Raw genomic sequence first — 14986 nt, forward strand, 5'->3', positions numbered from 1 at the left:
GAAAGCATGTTAAATATTGCCGATGGCTTTCTCTACATCTATTGAGATGATCATGTGATTTTTGTCCTTGTATCTGTTTATGTGATATATCATATTTATTAATTTATGTATGTTAAACCATCCTTGCATTTGGGTCAGCTCCAGGGCTAGAGCTCAATAAATGTTTAGGGAATGACTGAGGAGGTGCAAGGGACAGTGAGCAGCCAGCAGCCCTAGTGGAACTGGAGATAATTACAACTGAGTCTTCCACAAAGTAGGCAGCAGAACAAATTCTCCCAAAGGAGCACGAACTTTATTCCCAAATTCTGGGCTTCCCATCCCACAATATGAAGGGAAATTGGGAAAAGACATGGGGAAGAACCCTCTTCACATTGTCTGCGTTCCCAAACACAGCATACCAAAGGGTCCCATGCGTACCTTAAACCGTAGGCAGACTGCGCCACACACCTTAAACTCCTGTATGCAGCTACCGGCGGGACGCCCCGCCTCCATGCTACACCAGCCAATCCAAATACGGTCAGACGTGGTGGCGCGGGGTCTTTTGGGAAGGGTGGTTTCTCGGCCGGCTAGTTCCTGCAGCCGCAACTACAATTCCCAGCGGCTACTGGGCTCCAAACTCCGCCCATCCCCGGGGGAGGAGCCCGAGCGGAGGGAGGCGTGGAAGCGGGCCCGCCCCTCACCCACACGGTGCGGGACAACGTGGAGCCCACAGGACCAGGCGTTTTGGCCAGCCCAGCTCCGGCGACTCCTGACTTTGCTGACCCTGGGCGGGTTTCCTCCTGAGATGCCGAAGGTCAAGTCGGGGGCGAGCCTCCGTCGCCGACAGCGGCAGGAACAGAACCGGGCGCTCAAGAGCACCGGAGGTGCGGACGGCCGGGAGGAGGAAGCCGGGCCCAGCGCGGAGCGAGACCGGAGCGGCAGGAGCCCGGGAGTAGGGGCTCGGGGTCCTGCACGCCGCGTGCGCTGGGCTCCGCGGCAGCCGGAGGGAGGGACTGGGAGGTGGCCGCCCGGGCGCTCGCCTCTCCCGACCCATCCTGCTTGTGTCTGTGGACGGCCTGACTGCTCATCTTGTTTGGGAAATTAAGGCTGTTTCATGTCTGCTTCCAGGACTCACTTTCAACACGGGGATTGGGCAGCACATTTTGAAAAATCCTCTCGTTGTTAACAGTATTATTGATAAGGTGGGTGTGAAGAGGAAAGTTGTTGGGTTAATTTTACTTTTAGGAATGCTTAAGTGCAGGCAGGGTGCCCGGCATAAAATAGATGTTCTGTAAATATTTGTTGAATTAAAGAGTTATCTAGGATGTTTCATTCTGTAGGTCTGTATTTCTTCTGGCCCCAAATTCTGCGTCTGTGGATTGTCTATCACTAGCCTTTTGTACTTGTTCAATTCCGGATTATATTCTGATGACTTGCTAAGCATCATATCACTATTAGTTTTTATTTATTGCAGTCAAAACTACGTATCAGAAAGGCTGTCTCCCAGAAAAACGTGGTACTACATATATTCTCTGTATTTTAGTGCCACATGAATTAGTTGGAATATTCTCCCTGTAGAGATTGATGATTCTCTTATTTTTACGGATAATTGAGTGGTAGGAAATGAAATAGAGATGGGGCAAATTTTATGGTTACAAGGGAAGCGTCATGGAGCTGCAGAAAGATTGAAAGGATCTTGTACACAGTAATTGGATCTCACAGAATATTGCAGCTCTTTTGTATTCCTAGGTACTTGAAATCATACATGGATTAAAAACTGGGAAGGCTTAGTGCAACATGGTATGATTCAGGCAAGTCCACCATATACAGTGCTTTCTCGTTTGAACGTGGTTGATATGAAGAGTTGGTAACAAGGTTGCTGAAATCATTTGCAAGGTAGAAAGCAAAACCCAGTCATGCAACGATCTGTTCCTGCTTTTCTGACTCCTAAAGTCCAGTATTTACCCAGGTTAGGAGCGAACTTAGATTTTCATTAGCACATAATATTGAGGTAATTTTGTAAACCACATATCTCATGAAGAAATCTAAAATTTTAAAGAGTAAAATCTCAACACTAAATGAACAAGATGTTCAGGTGTAAACTTCCAGGCGCGCCAGGAGAACTAAACAGTTATGCTTGCTTTTAGGCTGCCTTAAGACCAACTGATGTGGTGTTGGAAGTTGGACCTGGAACTGGTAACATGACTGTAAAGTTATTAGAAAAGGCCAAAAAGGTAAAAAGGAGATTTAAGGTTTTGCTATCAGAAATGACCATAAGCTCAACTGTATTGCCAATGTAACCTTGTTTTAATTGCTGTTATTTTTTTTTTTTTTCCGGTACCGAGAATTGGTACCATTGGACTCATGACTTAGCGCTTGTCAGGCAGGCACTGTGCCGCTGAGCTAAATCTCCATCCCCAGTTGCTGTTATTTTAATAGTGATTTTTGACCTTTTACTAGAAATTTTATCTTAGAAAACATGGGATATATTAGGAAAGCAGAAACCACATTTGGTATATCAACAAGGAATTTCACCTAGGGAATTGCTTATGTGTTTGTTAAGGGGACCAAAAGAACAAAATGGAAACACTGAGATAACTCCAAAATATTTATTAAGCAGTTAAACCACCTCAAGTCCTGGAGGGAAAAAAAAAGCAAACAAGTTGGAGTTGCTTGAACTGTAGTTAAAGCTGAGGCCTCTGAGATTAGGGTACCACCTAACTGCCACCAGTACCTAAAAGAAGTTTTGTTGTTAATTTAGGTAGTTGCCTGTGAACTTGACCCAAGACTCGTAGCCGAACTTCACAAAAGAGTTCAGGGCACGTGAGTACACATGATAGAATTAAAGTGCATTTCAAGTTTATGGAACAATATTCTTTTAAAATTTCCTTTCTTGACATCAGGCCCCTAGCCAGCAAACTTCAGGTGATGGTAGGTGATGTGCTGAAAACGGATTTGCCATTTTTTGACGCTTGTGTGGCAAATTTGCCTTATCAGGTATGTCCTTGAACGGTCAGCAACATTCCAAGTGCTTCTCTAGTTTCCGAGTATCTGTCATGAAAGTAACTAGTAATCTTTTACAGATATCATCTCCTTTTGTCTTCAAGCTGTTGCTGCACCGACCTTTCTTCAGGTTTGTGACAAAAGACCACAAATACTGCCAAATTTTAGGAAAAAGTCAAAGTGCAAGTTGAAAGATCTTTTTGTTAGCTTCCAAAACCCTTCCCATGGTTTAGTGAAGATGAAGTTCAGGAAAGACCCTGCAAGTCCACAGTTTTCTTCTCCAGCCTCACCTCTTCCTTAAGAGTGCTGCATAGCACAGTGTAATTCTGCTGTGGAGTTGATTTTGTTTTCAGGGAACTGGTGATGGCCCAGTGAAATGTGAAATACTTGTTCATGTGATCCTTGAGGGCAAGCTGTCTTCCTAGACGTTAGGGTACAGCTGTTTTAAAGCAAAGCCAGTGATCTCATTTTTTGTTCTTTTTTTTTTTTCCTGAGACAGGGTCTCGCTATACAGCTTTGGCTGGCATTGAACTCACTGTGTAGCTCAGGCTGGCCTCAAACTCACGGCAGTGCTCCTGCCTCTCATTTTTTGGTCATAAGGCTAATAAGGCAGAAAGTGTTGTGCCATCTGATTAGCTGAACTAATTGTTATTAACCACAGATACCAATTTGCTGTTTCCCTCTCAAGAAAATTTTTAATTAAAATACATTTTAGTTGAAAATGACCATTTCCTTATTCTCTTCTGGTTTCCTTTCAGGTGTGCTGTTCTTATGTTTCAAAGAGAATTTGCTCTCAGATTAGTTGCAAAGCCTGGGGATAAGTTATACTGCAGACTGTCAATTAATACACAGCTGTTAGCTCGTGTGGACCACCTAATGAAAGTAAGTGATTTTTTATTGTTAAAGTAATCTAGCTTAGTTCATCCTTGAGCATCTACCTCTGCCTACTGTCAGGAAAGTATCTTTGATTACTAAAAGTTGCCTTTGAGAGGACTAAACATTTTCTGATTAACAGGTGGGAAAGAATAACTTCAGACCACCACCTAAAGTAGAATCCAGTGTTGTAAGGATAGAACCTAAGAATCCACCACCACCCATCAATTTTCAGGTAAGCCTTAAATACTAGGTCATTCAGTAAAGCATCCAGAGCATCCAGGCTGGAAGAGGATGTATATGTATAGCAGCAGCAGAATTTTGAATCTACCTAAATGTCTAAACATAGAACGTGAATTATGGCACACCTCTGTGATAGAACAGATGGAATGATTTGTAAGACAGTTTTGAAGACCACAGAACACATGGAAAAGTTGTAAATGGCAAAGCAATTAGAATGCAGCTGCATTTCACTTAGGATGATAGCTGTGAAAACTTGTCTGTTTGAACAAAACTTGGAAAACGCAATGAAGGATAAAATGAAGTTTTTTAAAATACTTTTACCTTTTTTTTTTTACCTTTCCCCACTGAGCCACATCTCCAGCACTTTTTGAGACAGGATCTTACTAAGTCACTAAACTGCTGGGATTACAGGTGTGTGCCACCATGCCTGGCTAATACTATTAACACTAAAAAAAAAAAAAAAAGTTTTGGTGATTTAAAACAGTCCAGACCACTAGATATAAATAATCCCATTAAGAGAGAAACATGATTGTGATAAGCTGGTGATAAGTGGGGTGATCTGACAGTAACTCCTGGAAGGTTTAGGTGTGTCTGTTGGGTGGGAGGGGATGACACTAGGATTGAACCCACTGGATCTTAACCACAAAGCTACAACCATAGCCCTTTTTCTTCACTTGGAGCCTTGGTCTTGCTGAGTTGCCCAAGCGTGCCTCAGCCTCTAGTCCAGAGTAGGTAGGTAGGATTATAGGTATGCACCACTGTGTGAGACTTTGTGTCTGTTTATTCTTTTTGGTTTTGTTTTTTTGAGGCAGGGTCTTACTGTATAATCCAGGCTGGCCTTCAACTTGCTATGTAGCCCAAATTGGGTTTAAACTCAGTCTTCCTGCCTGCCTCAGCCTCCCAAGTGCTGGGATTACAGGCACACTCTGCCTGCCCCATCTTCTTTCCATGTCTTTTTTGAATCTCATTTTTGAAAGTGATACTTAGGCTTAACTAAATGCCATGTCATGGCATGGGGTATGTGTTCACACATGGGATAATTGTACATTTTTTCCAGTTAAAAAACATGATAAAATGTATTCAGTGAGGCACACAAAAATGTAGCAATCAAGAATACATGTTACTTTTGCATGTATACCAGCCAGATCAAGATACAGATTTTTATCACTCTGAAAGTTTTATATATTAGAAGACAATACTTAGCAGGCACAGACAAGAAATATTTAGAAGAAAATAATCATTTTCTATTTTAGGAATGGGATGGCCTAGTAAGGATTACTTTTGTTAGGAAAAACAAGACATTGTCTGCAGCATTTAAGTAAGTATTTTACTGATTTCTTGTTTATAAAGGACCAGTGCACTCTACCACTGGACCACCTCAACCCCCTTTTTTCTTTTTGAGAGAGGGGTCTTGCAAAGTTGACAGGCTGGCTTTGAATGTGGGATCCTTCAGTGTTAGCCTCTGGAGTAGCTGCAATTATATGTGTATGCCACTGTACCCAGCTGATACGATTTTCAGGGGTTTTGTGGAGGGTCTAGGTCACAGTGATGGGGAACTTTTTAGAGACTGAGTGCTCATATTGCAACCCCAAACCCACTTACTTACCACAAAGTGCCAAAACTGCAACTGAACCTGAATACTGAGGTTTTAGTTTAGAGAAGAACTGTTGTTATTCAATGCCTTGCTGTTGGGGCTATTTGGCTTGCATGCTGACAGAGTGCTCTGCATACCTGCTGCAGCACACATGCCTTAGGTTTGCCACCACTGGTAGGAGAATTTAAGGAGCTAGGATGGTGCCAATACTCCAAGCTAGCTACTTGGAAGCTGAGGCAGGAGTATCACTTTAGCATAGGAATTATAGAGGCCAGCCTGGGTAGCACAGCGAGACTTTTTTTTTTTTTTTTTGGTAACAGGAATCTAACTCAGGACCTTGCACTTGGCAGACAGGCACTGTGCTGCTGAGCTATATCCTCAGCCCAAGACTCTCTTGTTTTTGTTTTGCTGAGACAGGGTCTTGCTGTTGTATTTCAGGCTGGCTTGAACTATGTAGCGCAGGCTGCCCTAAAATTCACAGCTGCCTCATCCTGAGTGCTGGGATTATTGGCATGTGCTACCATGCCTGGCCTAAGATTGCTTCTCAAAACAAAAAACCAAATACAATGTATGTCTTATTTTTTTTATTTTTAAAGAGATGCTTGTCAGGACTCTACTTTTTAAGTGTTTGCTTTGAGTTCATAAATATTGAAAATCTTGTAAAATTCCATAATTTCACCTAATGGAACACAGATTTAGTGTTGTCTAAACTGGAAGGAAGTATGTATAATAGCTGATTTTGGAATAATAGTGTATCATTTATGCCATAGATCAAGTGCAGTACAACAGCTACTGGAAAAAAACTACAGAATTCACTGTTCCATCCATAATATTGTAAGTAGAAACTTGTTCTCAGTGATCTGTTTTAAAATGTCCATCTATCTTTACTCTTTGATCTATCATTGAGACTATTTTGCATGCTCTGTTGGCTCCTTAGGAGACAGTGTGTGACTAACATAATTTTGACCTGAATTCTGAGAATAAAGCTGCTATGTAGTCTCTGGAATGGACCTGAAAAACCTGGACTCCTTCATACTGTCTTTTCACTACTGACATTTGTTTTAAATGTAAGAAGAATCAGATTCAGGCCAGGTGTAGTGGCACACGCCTGCAGGCTGAGGCAGGAGGATTGTTGCAAGTTCAAGACCAGCCTGGGCTACAAAGTGAGCTCAAGGCCAGCCTGAACTGAATAGCAAGACCCTGTCTCAAAAAGACAAAAAAAAAAAAAAATCAGATTCAGCCCAGTTATAATTTCCTCAAAGCTACAAAATGTGTAGCTTGTTCAGTTTAAAACAGTTGTATACGGTTTGCTATCTTCTGAATTATGATCATCCCTGGTCTGTTACAGTTACAAATCTGAAGTTACTGTTTTGTTAATTTTTTTAAATACCCAGAAATTAATTATAGACTGAACAGCAGATTTCTGGTTGTGAGCCTCATGCTTTTGATCATCTGTATGACGTCCTTTAAACAAGTATGTGCTCTTGCACTACACATGTTCATCTATAATGAGATGTCTCTAGCTTTTAGTGTAATTAAACAAAGACAGATTTCCTTTGTATTTTTTATGGCTCAGAGGCGTTGTGCTTTATATGGTTTAATGTACCACAGTAATGTCTATTTTACATGGGCAAAAGTCACATAAAATATTGGCCTAAGTAAAAAATTATTATATTGGATCAAGGAAAATCTTAGGGTAGAAGATGTGAATCAAGTATGAATATTCTTAAATCAGAGAGATCATCTCAGAAAAATTGGTTAGGTGAAATTTGTGGCAAGAAAATTTACTTCTAACAGTAACAACTGCTTTAAAATTTATAGTTATAATTTCATTTGTGAAGTCTGAAATTGGCAACTATTTCAGAATTTTAAAGAGTAAAAAAGGCAGCTGGGGTCTTGGGGTACACCTACAAGGCCAGCACTGGGAGGCCAAAGCAGCATGAGGACCCCCAGTTTGAGCCAAGCCTGGGTAACTTAGTGAGACCTGTCTCACAAATAAAAGAGCTGAAGATATAGCTCAGTGAGAAGGCCCTGGGTTCAGTCCCCAATACTGCCAAATCAGAGGGAAGGGCACTATATATGACTTTTTGTTCAAGGTCTTGAATATTGTCAATCCACCACTTAGCTTATTAGACATCCAGACCTTACCTAAATTATCAGGTTTTTCAAGCTGTCATTAACAGATGTGTTCAAGGTGGCTGTTCAAACTTACTGGACTACAAAAAAGAGCCAAAGTAATTTCATTAAAGATATGTTGTTCATTTATTCTGAATCTTGTATTGATAGATAATACCAGAAGATTTCAGCATAGCAGATAAAATACAGCAGATCCTAACCAGCACAGGTTTTAGTGACAAACGGGCCCGTTCCATGGACATAGATGACTTTATCAGGTAATTACAGTTTTTTTTTTTCTTAGTGTTTACATTTCTTTACCAAGATATCATCAGATTAGAGATTTAAAGGCTTTTAAGTGGTATAAGGTGCTACCTGGGAGAATTATTGCATAGCACTTCCATGGCATGGAATAGTATTTGGTGCAGAAGATGGAGGCTAGTTAGCTGCAGCAGAATGAACATTTTCTTCAAGAACAGTAGTAAAGAACAGTCCAAGCCAGAAGATTGCCCCGTGTTCATGTATGTTGTGTGCACGTTCTTGCCCTTCTTCCCCAGCCCCTACTAATTCACGGTCTTATTCTTAGAAGTTCATCTCTTCAAAGTAACCCATAAAGAAGGAAAGTCATAATGTGTGTAATGATCTGATTCATTTCCTTATTGGGACTAACTATTGTTAAAAAGATATTCAGCGTAACTGTCAAATTATAATCATACCTGCTTATCCCCTTAGTAGTAAGATTTTTTAGCCCAAGGCAGATTGCACACATACAAAGTAAAAGGGTGTCATAATTATCTGGAAAATATAAGCCAAAAGTTTTTTTCCTTGAACTCAGCAAGTAAGTCTTATAAGAGTAAGGCTTCAGTTAATTACTGAACTAAATAAACTTGTACTTGTTGCTTTTACTCATTAAGAACACTATCTTTCAAAAGTTCTTGGCTGTTTACTTTTCAAGCATCCATGTTCTAAAGGCTGAATAAGAAGTGAGGGTAGCTTGACTTTTTCCAAGCTGGAAACAGTTCTGTAGAACTAAGACAAATGGAGCTTGTATTTCATTCACTGGCTGCAGCGGAACTACTGAGTCTATTAGGTGTTATCCTAGTCTGTGAACACTATTTATAAGCACTTACACTTTGCCTTTTTTAGATATTTTAATTCATTGGACTTGATCCTTTGAGCCAGCCTGAAGATAATCTCAAGTCTAAGCAAATTTTTTTCTTTTAAATTTTATGTTCTTTCATTTTTACTAAATTTCTTGAAGGTGTAGTTTACTAACTAAAGTCTGGTAAGTATGTAGGTATCCACAGAGAAACAATGTGTGAATAGATAACTCGAACCTCAGTAAGAACCCAAGAGACGAATGAGCACCTGATGAGTGGTCGTTTATCTGACTTCTGCCTCAAATTCCAGATATTCAGTTATGCTTCTTCAGTTATGCTGAAATGGAACAAGTGCCAGTGAGCATTAGGCCTGGGATAGCAAAAGTCTGAATTTCAATCAAATTCAATATGAAGACTCGTAGGGTTCAACAAAAAGATACCAGGGTGACATGGCTTCAATCAAGATATATCTTACACATTTAGATTCAAAATAAGATTTCTTTAATGACTATTAGGAGTAGGTGGGTGCATAAGTATGCTAATATGTTTGTGTGTAAAAATTAATGGAACAAACCCATCCATATACAATTTCTTCACAATATCCACATTTTTTTTTTTTCAGTGCCATTTCATTTTGTTTTTGCTTGTTTTCCAGATTGCTACATGGATTTAATGCAGAAGGCATCCATTTTGCCTAGTTATACTATTTGGGAAACAGAATTTTCAAAATCAAGAAAAAATATTATATATTTCTAACTAAAAAGATGAACTATGCTTTTACTCCACTGAGACATTATTTACTTGACTATTTCTGATTTAATACTATTCTTGTACTGTGTATTACTCTGTATTTTTAAAGGTGATCAGTTCTGGATACCCAGCTTGTTTTTAGTGTTGGCTTGTTTTGAACAGGACAAGGTCGAATCTATACAAAAGCTTAGTAGCCGCGGATACGCACAATCTTGCACTCTAACTTACCATTTCTAACAGCTCATTGTATAAAGATGCTTACTGCTCTCTTAACTGTCATAGTTCATGGGCTATTTAGGTCTTCACCTTTGTCCCTTAAGTAAAGTTAAAATATGTTCAACTAGTCACTTGTTTACCGTACCATTTCTTACTCACGTGTACAATAAAACAGATGTTTCTTAAAATTTTATTTTGCTTCTCTTCTTCTTTTTTTTTTTTTTTTTTGGTTTTTCTCCGGTACCGGGAACCGAACTCACGACCTCGTGCTTGCCAGGCAGGTGCTTTTTGCCGCTGAGCTAAATCCCCAGCCCCTACTTCTCTTCTTCTTTTCCCTGTTTATTCTACACAGTCTTGTCTATTATTGCCTGCCTCTTCAGCTGTCTTATTGTAGGACAGACTACAGATGGATAAGCCCAGGTCAGCTGCCATAATGCAAGGCCAGCCATGTTTGGATGTGAGTCCTTATAAAATGAAGGTCTACTAGAATGAAATCAACTGTAAAATTATATCATCTTTCTTGGTAAGATAATCATAGATTTAGCAAAATTTCAAAGGGTTTTGCACATGAACCTCTTTCCTTTCAATTAAAAAAAAAAGATGTCCCCACAAGTACAAGTTCTTGGGGTCATTAACTTCAGTACTTTTTCATATACCTGATGCTTTCAAGCTATTTAAAAACTGAGATTGAAAATTTCAATAGATGTCATATAAGTTTTGTTAGCTACTATGTTTAAATCAATATAATACTGAATGCTGTTAATACATTTTAATGAAGAGTTACAGTAGCTATTTCATTTACATAAGAAAATTAATAAAAATACTTCGATATTTGGATTTCTTTACACCTAAAATTTAATAGAAGGAATGGTTCCAATTAGCAAAGCAATAATGCACTGAGAAAACCTAGAATGGGGAAGATAAGTGTTTGCTTAAACAGATTATTTTTAGAATTTGGCTTCAAAGTCATATAATGAATGTATACATTATTAACAGTTATAATTTTCATTACTTACTAATTAGGGATAAGAGCTTTCAAGTCTGAGATAGAATAAAAAGCTGAGATTATTTTGCTGAAATAAACCCTTTTGTTACCTGAATATTAAATCTACTTGACAGCTGATTTTTAAAAAATTGCAGAACTACTTACTTTGCAAATTTCACTTGTATCAACTCTTACCATTATAGAAAAAAGTAAGATTCAACTCAGCTTTCTTAGGTTGTTTTCTTTTACCCCATGCGGTTTTACCGCATGGAGTTTTAGTCCTTCTTTTGATCTTTAGTTTTCTCCCTCTGCAAAGCTGAAAGACTGTATTAAACTACCTCCCAAGATCTTTTCTGGTATTAATTTCGGAAATACTTTGACTACTGATCAGGATGAAGCTGTCATAGTGTAAGGCAGCATATTTGCTATAAAAAGACCTTCCAGAGATAGTACCTATCCAGTGTAAGGAATAATAAAGCTAATCTGTTGTGCTTAAAATAAGCAAGTTCACATTTTATTGCCCTTCAAAGATTGGTGGTCTGGAAAACTATGTTTTTAAACAGCCTCTGCAAGGTCAATAGTAATAGTTCTCTATTCCTCCTCTTGTCTTTGAAATAAACACAAATAGAATATATCTTACAACTGCAAGAAAACCTGAGTCCCTTCCAAAACAAAGGCGATTGTACTGAAGGAAATTATCTCTAAATTCATTCCATAGATTTCATTTATTAATAAGCATACTGTGAAAAATCTACATGTTTTAGATTTTATGTTTACAGAGCTTTTCACCATGGTAATAAGATTTCCCACAGCTACCCTCTAAGTTTTATGAACAGTGAATAAGAATCTGGCTCATGTGACTCTCTATTCATTGCTTCCCTTTGGCTCATGAATGAGCTAGTAGTTCCCTAGAGTAAATCAAAACAAGATATCCTTGGTAGATCTTTTGTTACTCTATTCTAGGACTCTATCCTGGGAACTGGGAAAACTCTTAGAGAGAGATATAAATCTCTTAAAAGTATTTACATGCAAAATGGCCAGTTTTTCTTCCTTGGAGTATCAAACTGTAAAAAATAAGTGCTGCCATTTAAGGAATAGCATACCTTCCCACCGATCTACTGGTGAAAATTCAGTGATTCTCACCAAATCATGCCGACACATCACATATTAGGTACTGGATGGAGCTTGGGTTTGATCTGCCTATTAAGGCAAGGTAAACTCTCAGCTTAATTGTTTCTCAAGGGAATTACATACTGTCTACACTTGGCTTAAACTAACTTCTATTCTGGACTACTTTCAATGTACATGTAAATGTTCATGCATCAGAAGCCAATTTCCTTTAACAGTACATCAAAAAGGTGTATTTTGGGGTGCTAGTGAATACGTCAACTTAAGTAATGGTATCTGTAAGGATCAAATTGCACTATTAGTCTTGTTAATACCACACTGGCACACACACTGCATATATATGCATTATCCTAAGATAAAACTCTTCTCAGAATTTCATTACTTTTTATTATACACCAACTAGTTTATATTTTAGTTTTTTACAAAGAAAATGCTAAGAAAATTATAATCACATGTTATATGGTTTTAAAATCATAATTCCAGGTTTCTTTACATATAAGATGGAATGGTCCAGCAGCTATGTCCACTGTCACAGACTTAGTTCCGTTCAATGATATGGCACATCCTGCAAAATTAACTAGTCACACACAAAAAATGTCTCAAATACAGTAAAAATGTACACACAATAAAGGTAATTTACAATGACAAATAAGGAATGTAATTTATCTTGGCTGTGCTTCAGAAATTTAGGGTCAATAGCCTTAGTCAAGGCACAGAGCAGGAAGAGGTGAGCACAGCTGTCTTTAGAAGTAGGCAAGGTATGTACAATCACTGATGAGGTATGCATGCACTCAAAGGATTTAAAACTGCTCAGTCTTGCTACGAAATTGAACAGAGTTAAAAGGAAATGCTGTGGCTTCTCCTTACTATCCACCTCTGGATCAAGTCCACAATCTGACTGCATCATATAGAAAATAAAACTGGCAAGGATCTCCAAAAGTAAACCACCATTTGGAGAATAGTGAGACAAAATGCTTCACTAATCCCAAATCTTGGTTGTCCCTCCTGGACTAGAAGCATTTTGTAGACAAAGGAGTGTTTCACAAAATTGAAATGTCATTCAGGTGAAGGACAAGACATTTTCCACAGACACTTAGAATTTCAAACTTTGAAATGGCCCTTCCAGCTGAAACACTGTTACAGCAGTGAGGGTTCTGGGGATCCTTTAGCAGCAAATACCGCTTTACAGGGCACGGGGTCTCTTCGGATTAATTTGCTTGCTGGCTTGTTCTTCTTCTTGTAGAGCTGCACGAAAAGATTTCACTTTATCTTGGAAAAAGAAAAGAACAAGGGTATGAATACTGTATTATATGCTATAAAACATACAATGTTTGGGTCCTATTAAGTTGGCTCTATTTCACAGTAATTTTGTATTTTCCCTTTCATTCTACATTGTCTAGAGCAATGATGGTGAACCTCTTAGAGCTTTCAATGATACAAACAGCCCACTGTAGCACATGTGCTGTAAGTTCACCACCACTGGTCTAAAGCCTAAGAAATAAATATAGTGCTCAAATATAGCAACAGGCTCATTACAGATCCCCTCCTGCCTCCTCTCTGGTTCTCTCCCTTTGCCTTTCTCTGTAGTGTTGAAGGCCCTGCATATGCCAGGCAAGCACTCCATTGCTAAGCTGCCTCCCCAGGTGCAATTTAAATTTTTTATTTTGACAGGTTCTCACTAAGTTGGTCAGGGTAGTGTGGATTGTGCAGTCCTCCTCCCTCAGCTTCTAGAATAGCTGGGATTACAAATTCCACCACACCAACAAATACCTGTCTTTCAATCAACTTTCCTTTTGTTGGAGACATTTTACAGCATTCAGTTTCAGCTTATTTGAATTCTTTTGGAAGTGGAGACAGACTATAAAATATATATAGTAATGTCTAAAAGGAAAATTATGTTTCTTAACTAAAATAGGTATTTCTTTCTACTCATCCCCATCTTACCTTTTTTAAGCTAAGAAAGTTTATTTTTAGAAAAGAAATGGCAGATTATTCTCATCAGGGACTATGAAAGGGGATGATAGGAGAATACCTCCTTGCTCTGAAGACATGCTGTCCTACTATCTATGAAGTGCTGAATCAGAGTCAGAGGAGAGTTAAAGACAGGTCAGTAAATTGTCAGTAAATGACATCTTTCTGTAGCAGTGGCTTTCAAATGGGTAAGTTCTGTCCTCAGAGGAAAATTTAGTACTGTCTGGAGATGGTTTTAGTTGTCACAGTTGATGTACTACTGTCCTCTAGTGCACAGAGGCCAAGGGTGATGGTAAATACTTCACAATGCATAGGGTGTAGTACCTCTCAACAAAGAACGTCTGGACCAAAATGTTCATAATGCCAATGTTACACAAATCCTACTCTAAACTGGGAGTGCAGTTCAGTCATAAAAGACTCGTCTAGAATGTGTGATGCAGGTCCCCAACACACACATGCACACATATACACACCTCCCACAAAAATGAAAAAGGAACACTCCATAACCTCCAGAAGAAAAAGAAGATAGCAATTTTAAAAAGTCAGTTTTTTCTGATTTTTCTTTTCAGAAGTAAATGATGTTTTAAAAGGTAAACTTTTCTAAAACTTAGAAAATATGTAAGGACTTCTGGATCTGGTGATTGGTAATAGCTCTTAAACCTCTTATATTAATCTAAAATTATCTCTGGATGGCTAAAAAAAACTAAAAAGACTGAATAATGCATATGTAGACTAATTTCTTCAATGTTATATAGACTTTAGGGAAATACTAATCACTTAGAGGACATGACTTCAAATAGCCAACTTTGTAGAGGGCTAACTTACTACTAAAAACTAAATTTCAATCTGGTCTTATGATGAATTGCATGTACACACAACAGACATTCACATCAGGGGAAGCCACATGTACATGCCAGTACATACTTGAAGCTACACAGATAAGCCAATTAAAAAGGCAAAAAGATGCAAAGTAAGCCACATGCTTCCCTTCATGAGTAAGATGAAGAACAGCCATCCTGATACCTTCCC

The 14986-nt window shown here is 38.7% G+C and overlaps 2 protein-coding genes across 5 annotated transcripts in view; one reads left to right on the forward strand and one right to left on the reverse strand.

Moving 5' to 3' along the window:
• Window positions 1–647: 647 nt before the first annotated feature.
• On the forward strand, window positions 648–10066 carry Dimt1 (DIM1 dimethyladenosine transferase 1 homolog). Of its 2 annotated transcripts, XM_005392642.1 has the most exons (12): window positions 648–863; window positions 1108–1181; window positions 2127–2213; window positions 2741–2802; window positions 2883–2976; window positions 3063–3112; window positions 3741–3864; window positions 3998–4090; window positions 5352–5416; window positions 6463–6526; window positions 7979–8085; window positions 9563–10066. In XM_005392642.1, exons 1-12 carry the CDS (start codon window positions 785–787, stop codon window positions 9603–9605), a joined length of 942 nt encoding a protein of 313 aa, XP_005392699.1. In that variant the 5' UTR covers window positions 648–784; the 3' UTR covers window positions 9606–10066. The 2 variants fall into 2 exon arrangements, with proteins under 2 accessions (XP_005392699.1, XP_013373877.1); XM_013518423.1 differs by lacking the exons at window positions 2883–2976; window positions 3063–3112.
• Window positions 10067–10190: 124 nt separating this feature from the next.
• Window positions 10191–14986, reverse strand: part of Kif2a (kinesin heavy chain member 2A) — a 34534-nt gene continuing 29738 nt past the window's right edge. For all 3 annotated transcript variants that reach the window (XM_005392646.2, XM_005392645.2, XM_005392643.1), the window contains one exon: window positions 10191–13255. In XM_005392646.2, coding sequence (XP_005392703.1) covers window positions 13170–13255 — 86 coding nt within the window. In that variant the 3' untranslated portion in view covers window positions 10191–13169. The remainder of the gene's footprint in view (window positions 13256–14986) is intronic.

The sequence above is a fragment of the Chinchilla lanigera genome, unplaced genomic scaffold (genome assembly GCF_000276665.1).
Source record: "Chinchilla lanigera isolate Chin_1 unplaced genomic scaffold, ChiLan1.0 scaffold00045, whole genome shotgun sequence".
In the NCBI taxonomy this organism is placed as follows: domain Eukaryota; kingdom Metazoa; phylum Chordata; class Mammalia; order Rodentia; family Chinchillidae; genus Chinchilla; species Chinchilla lanigera.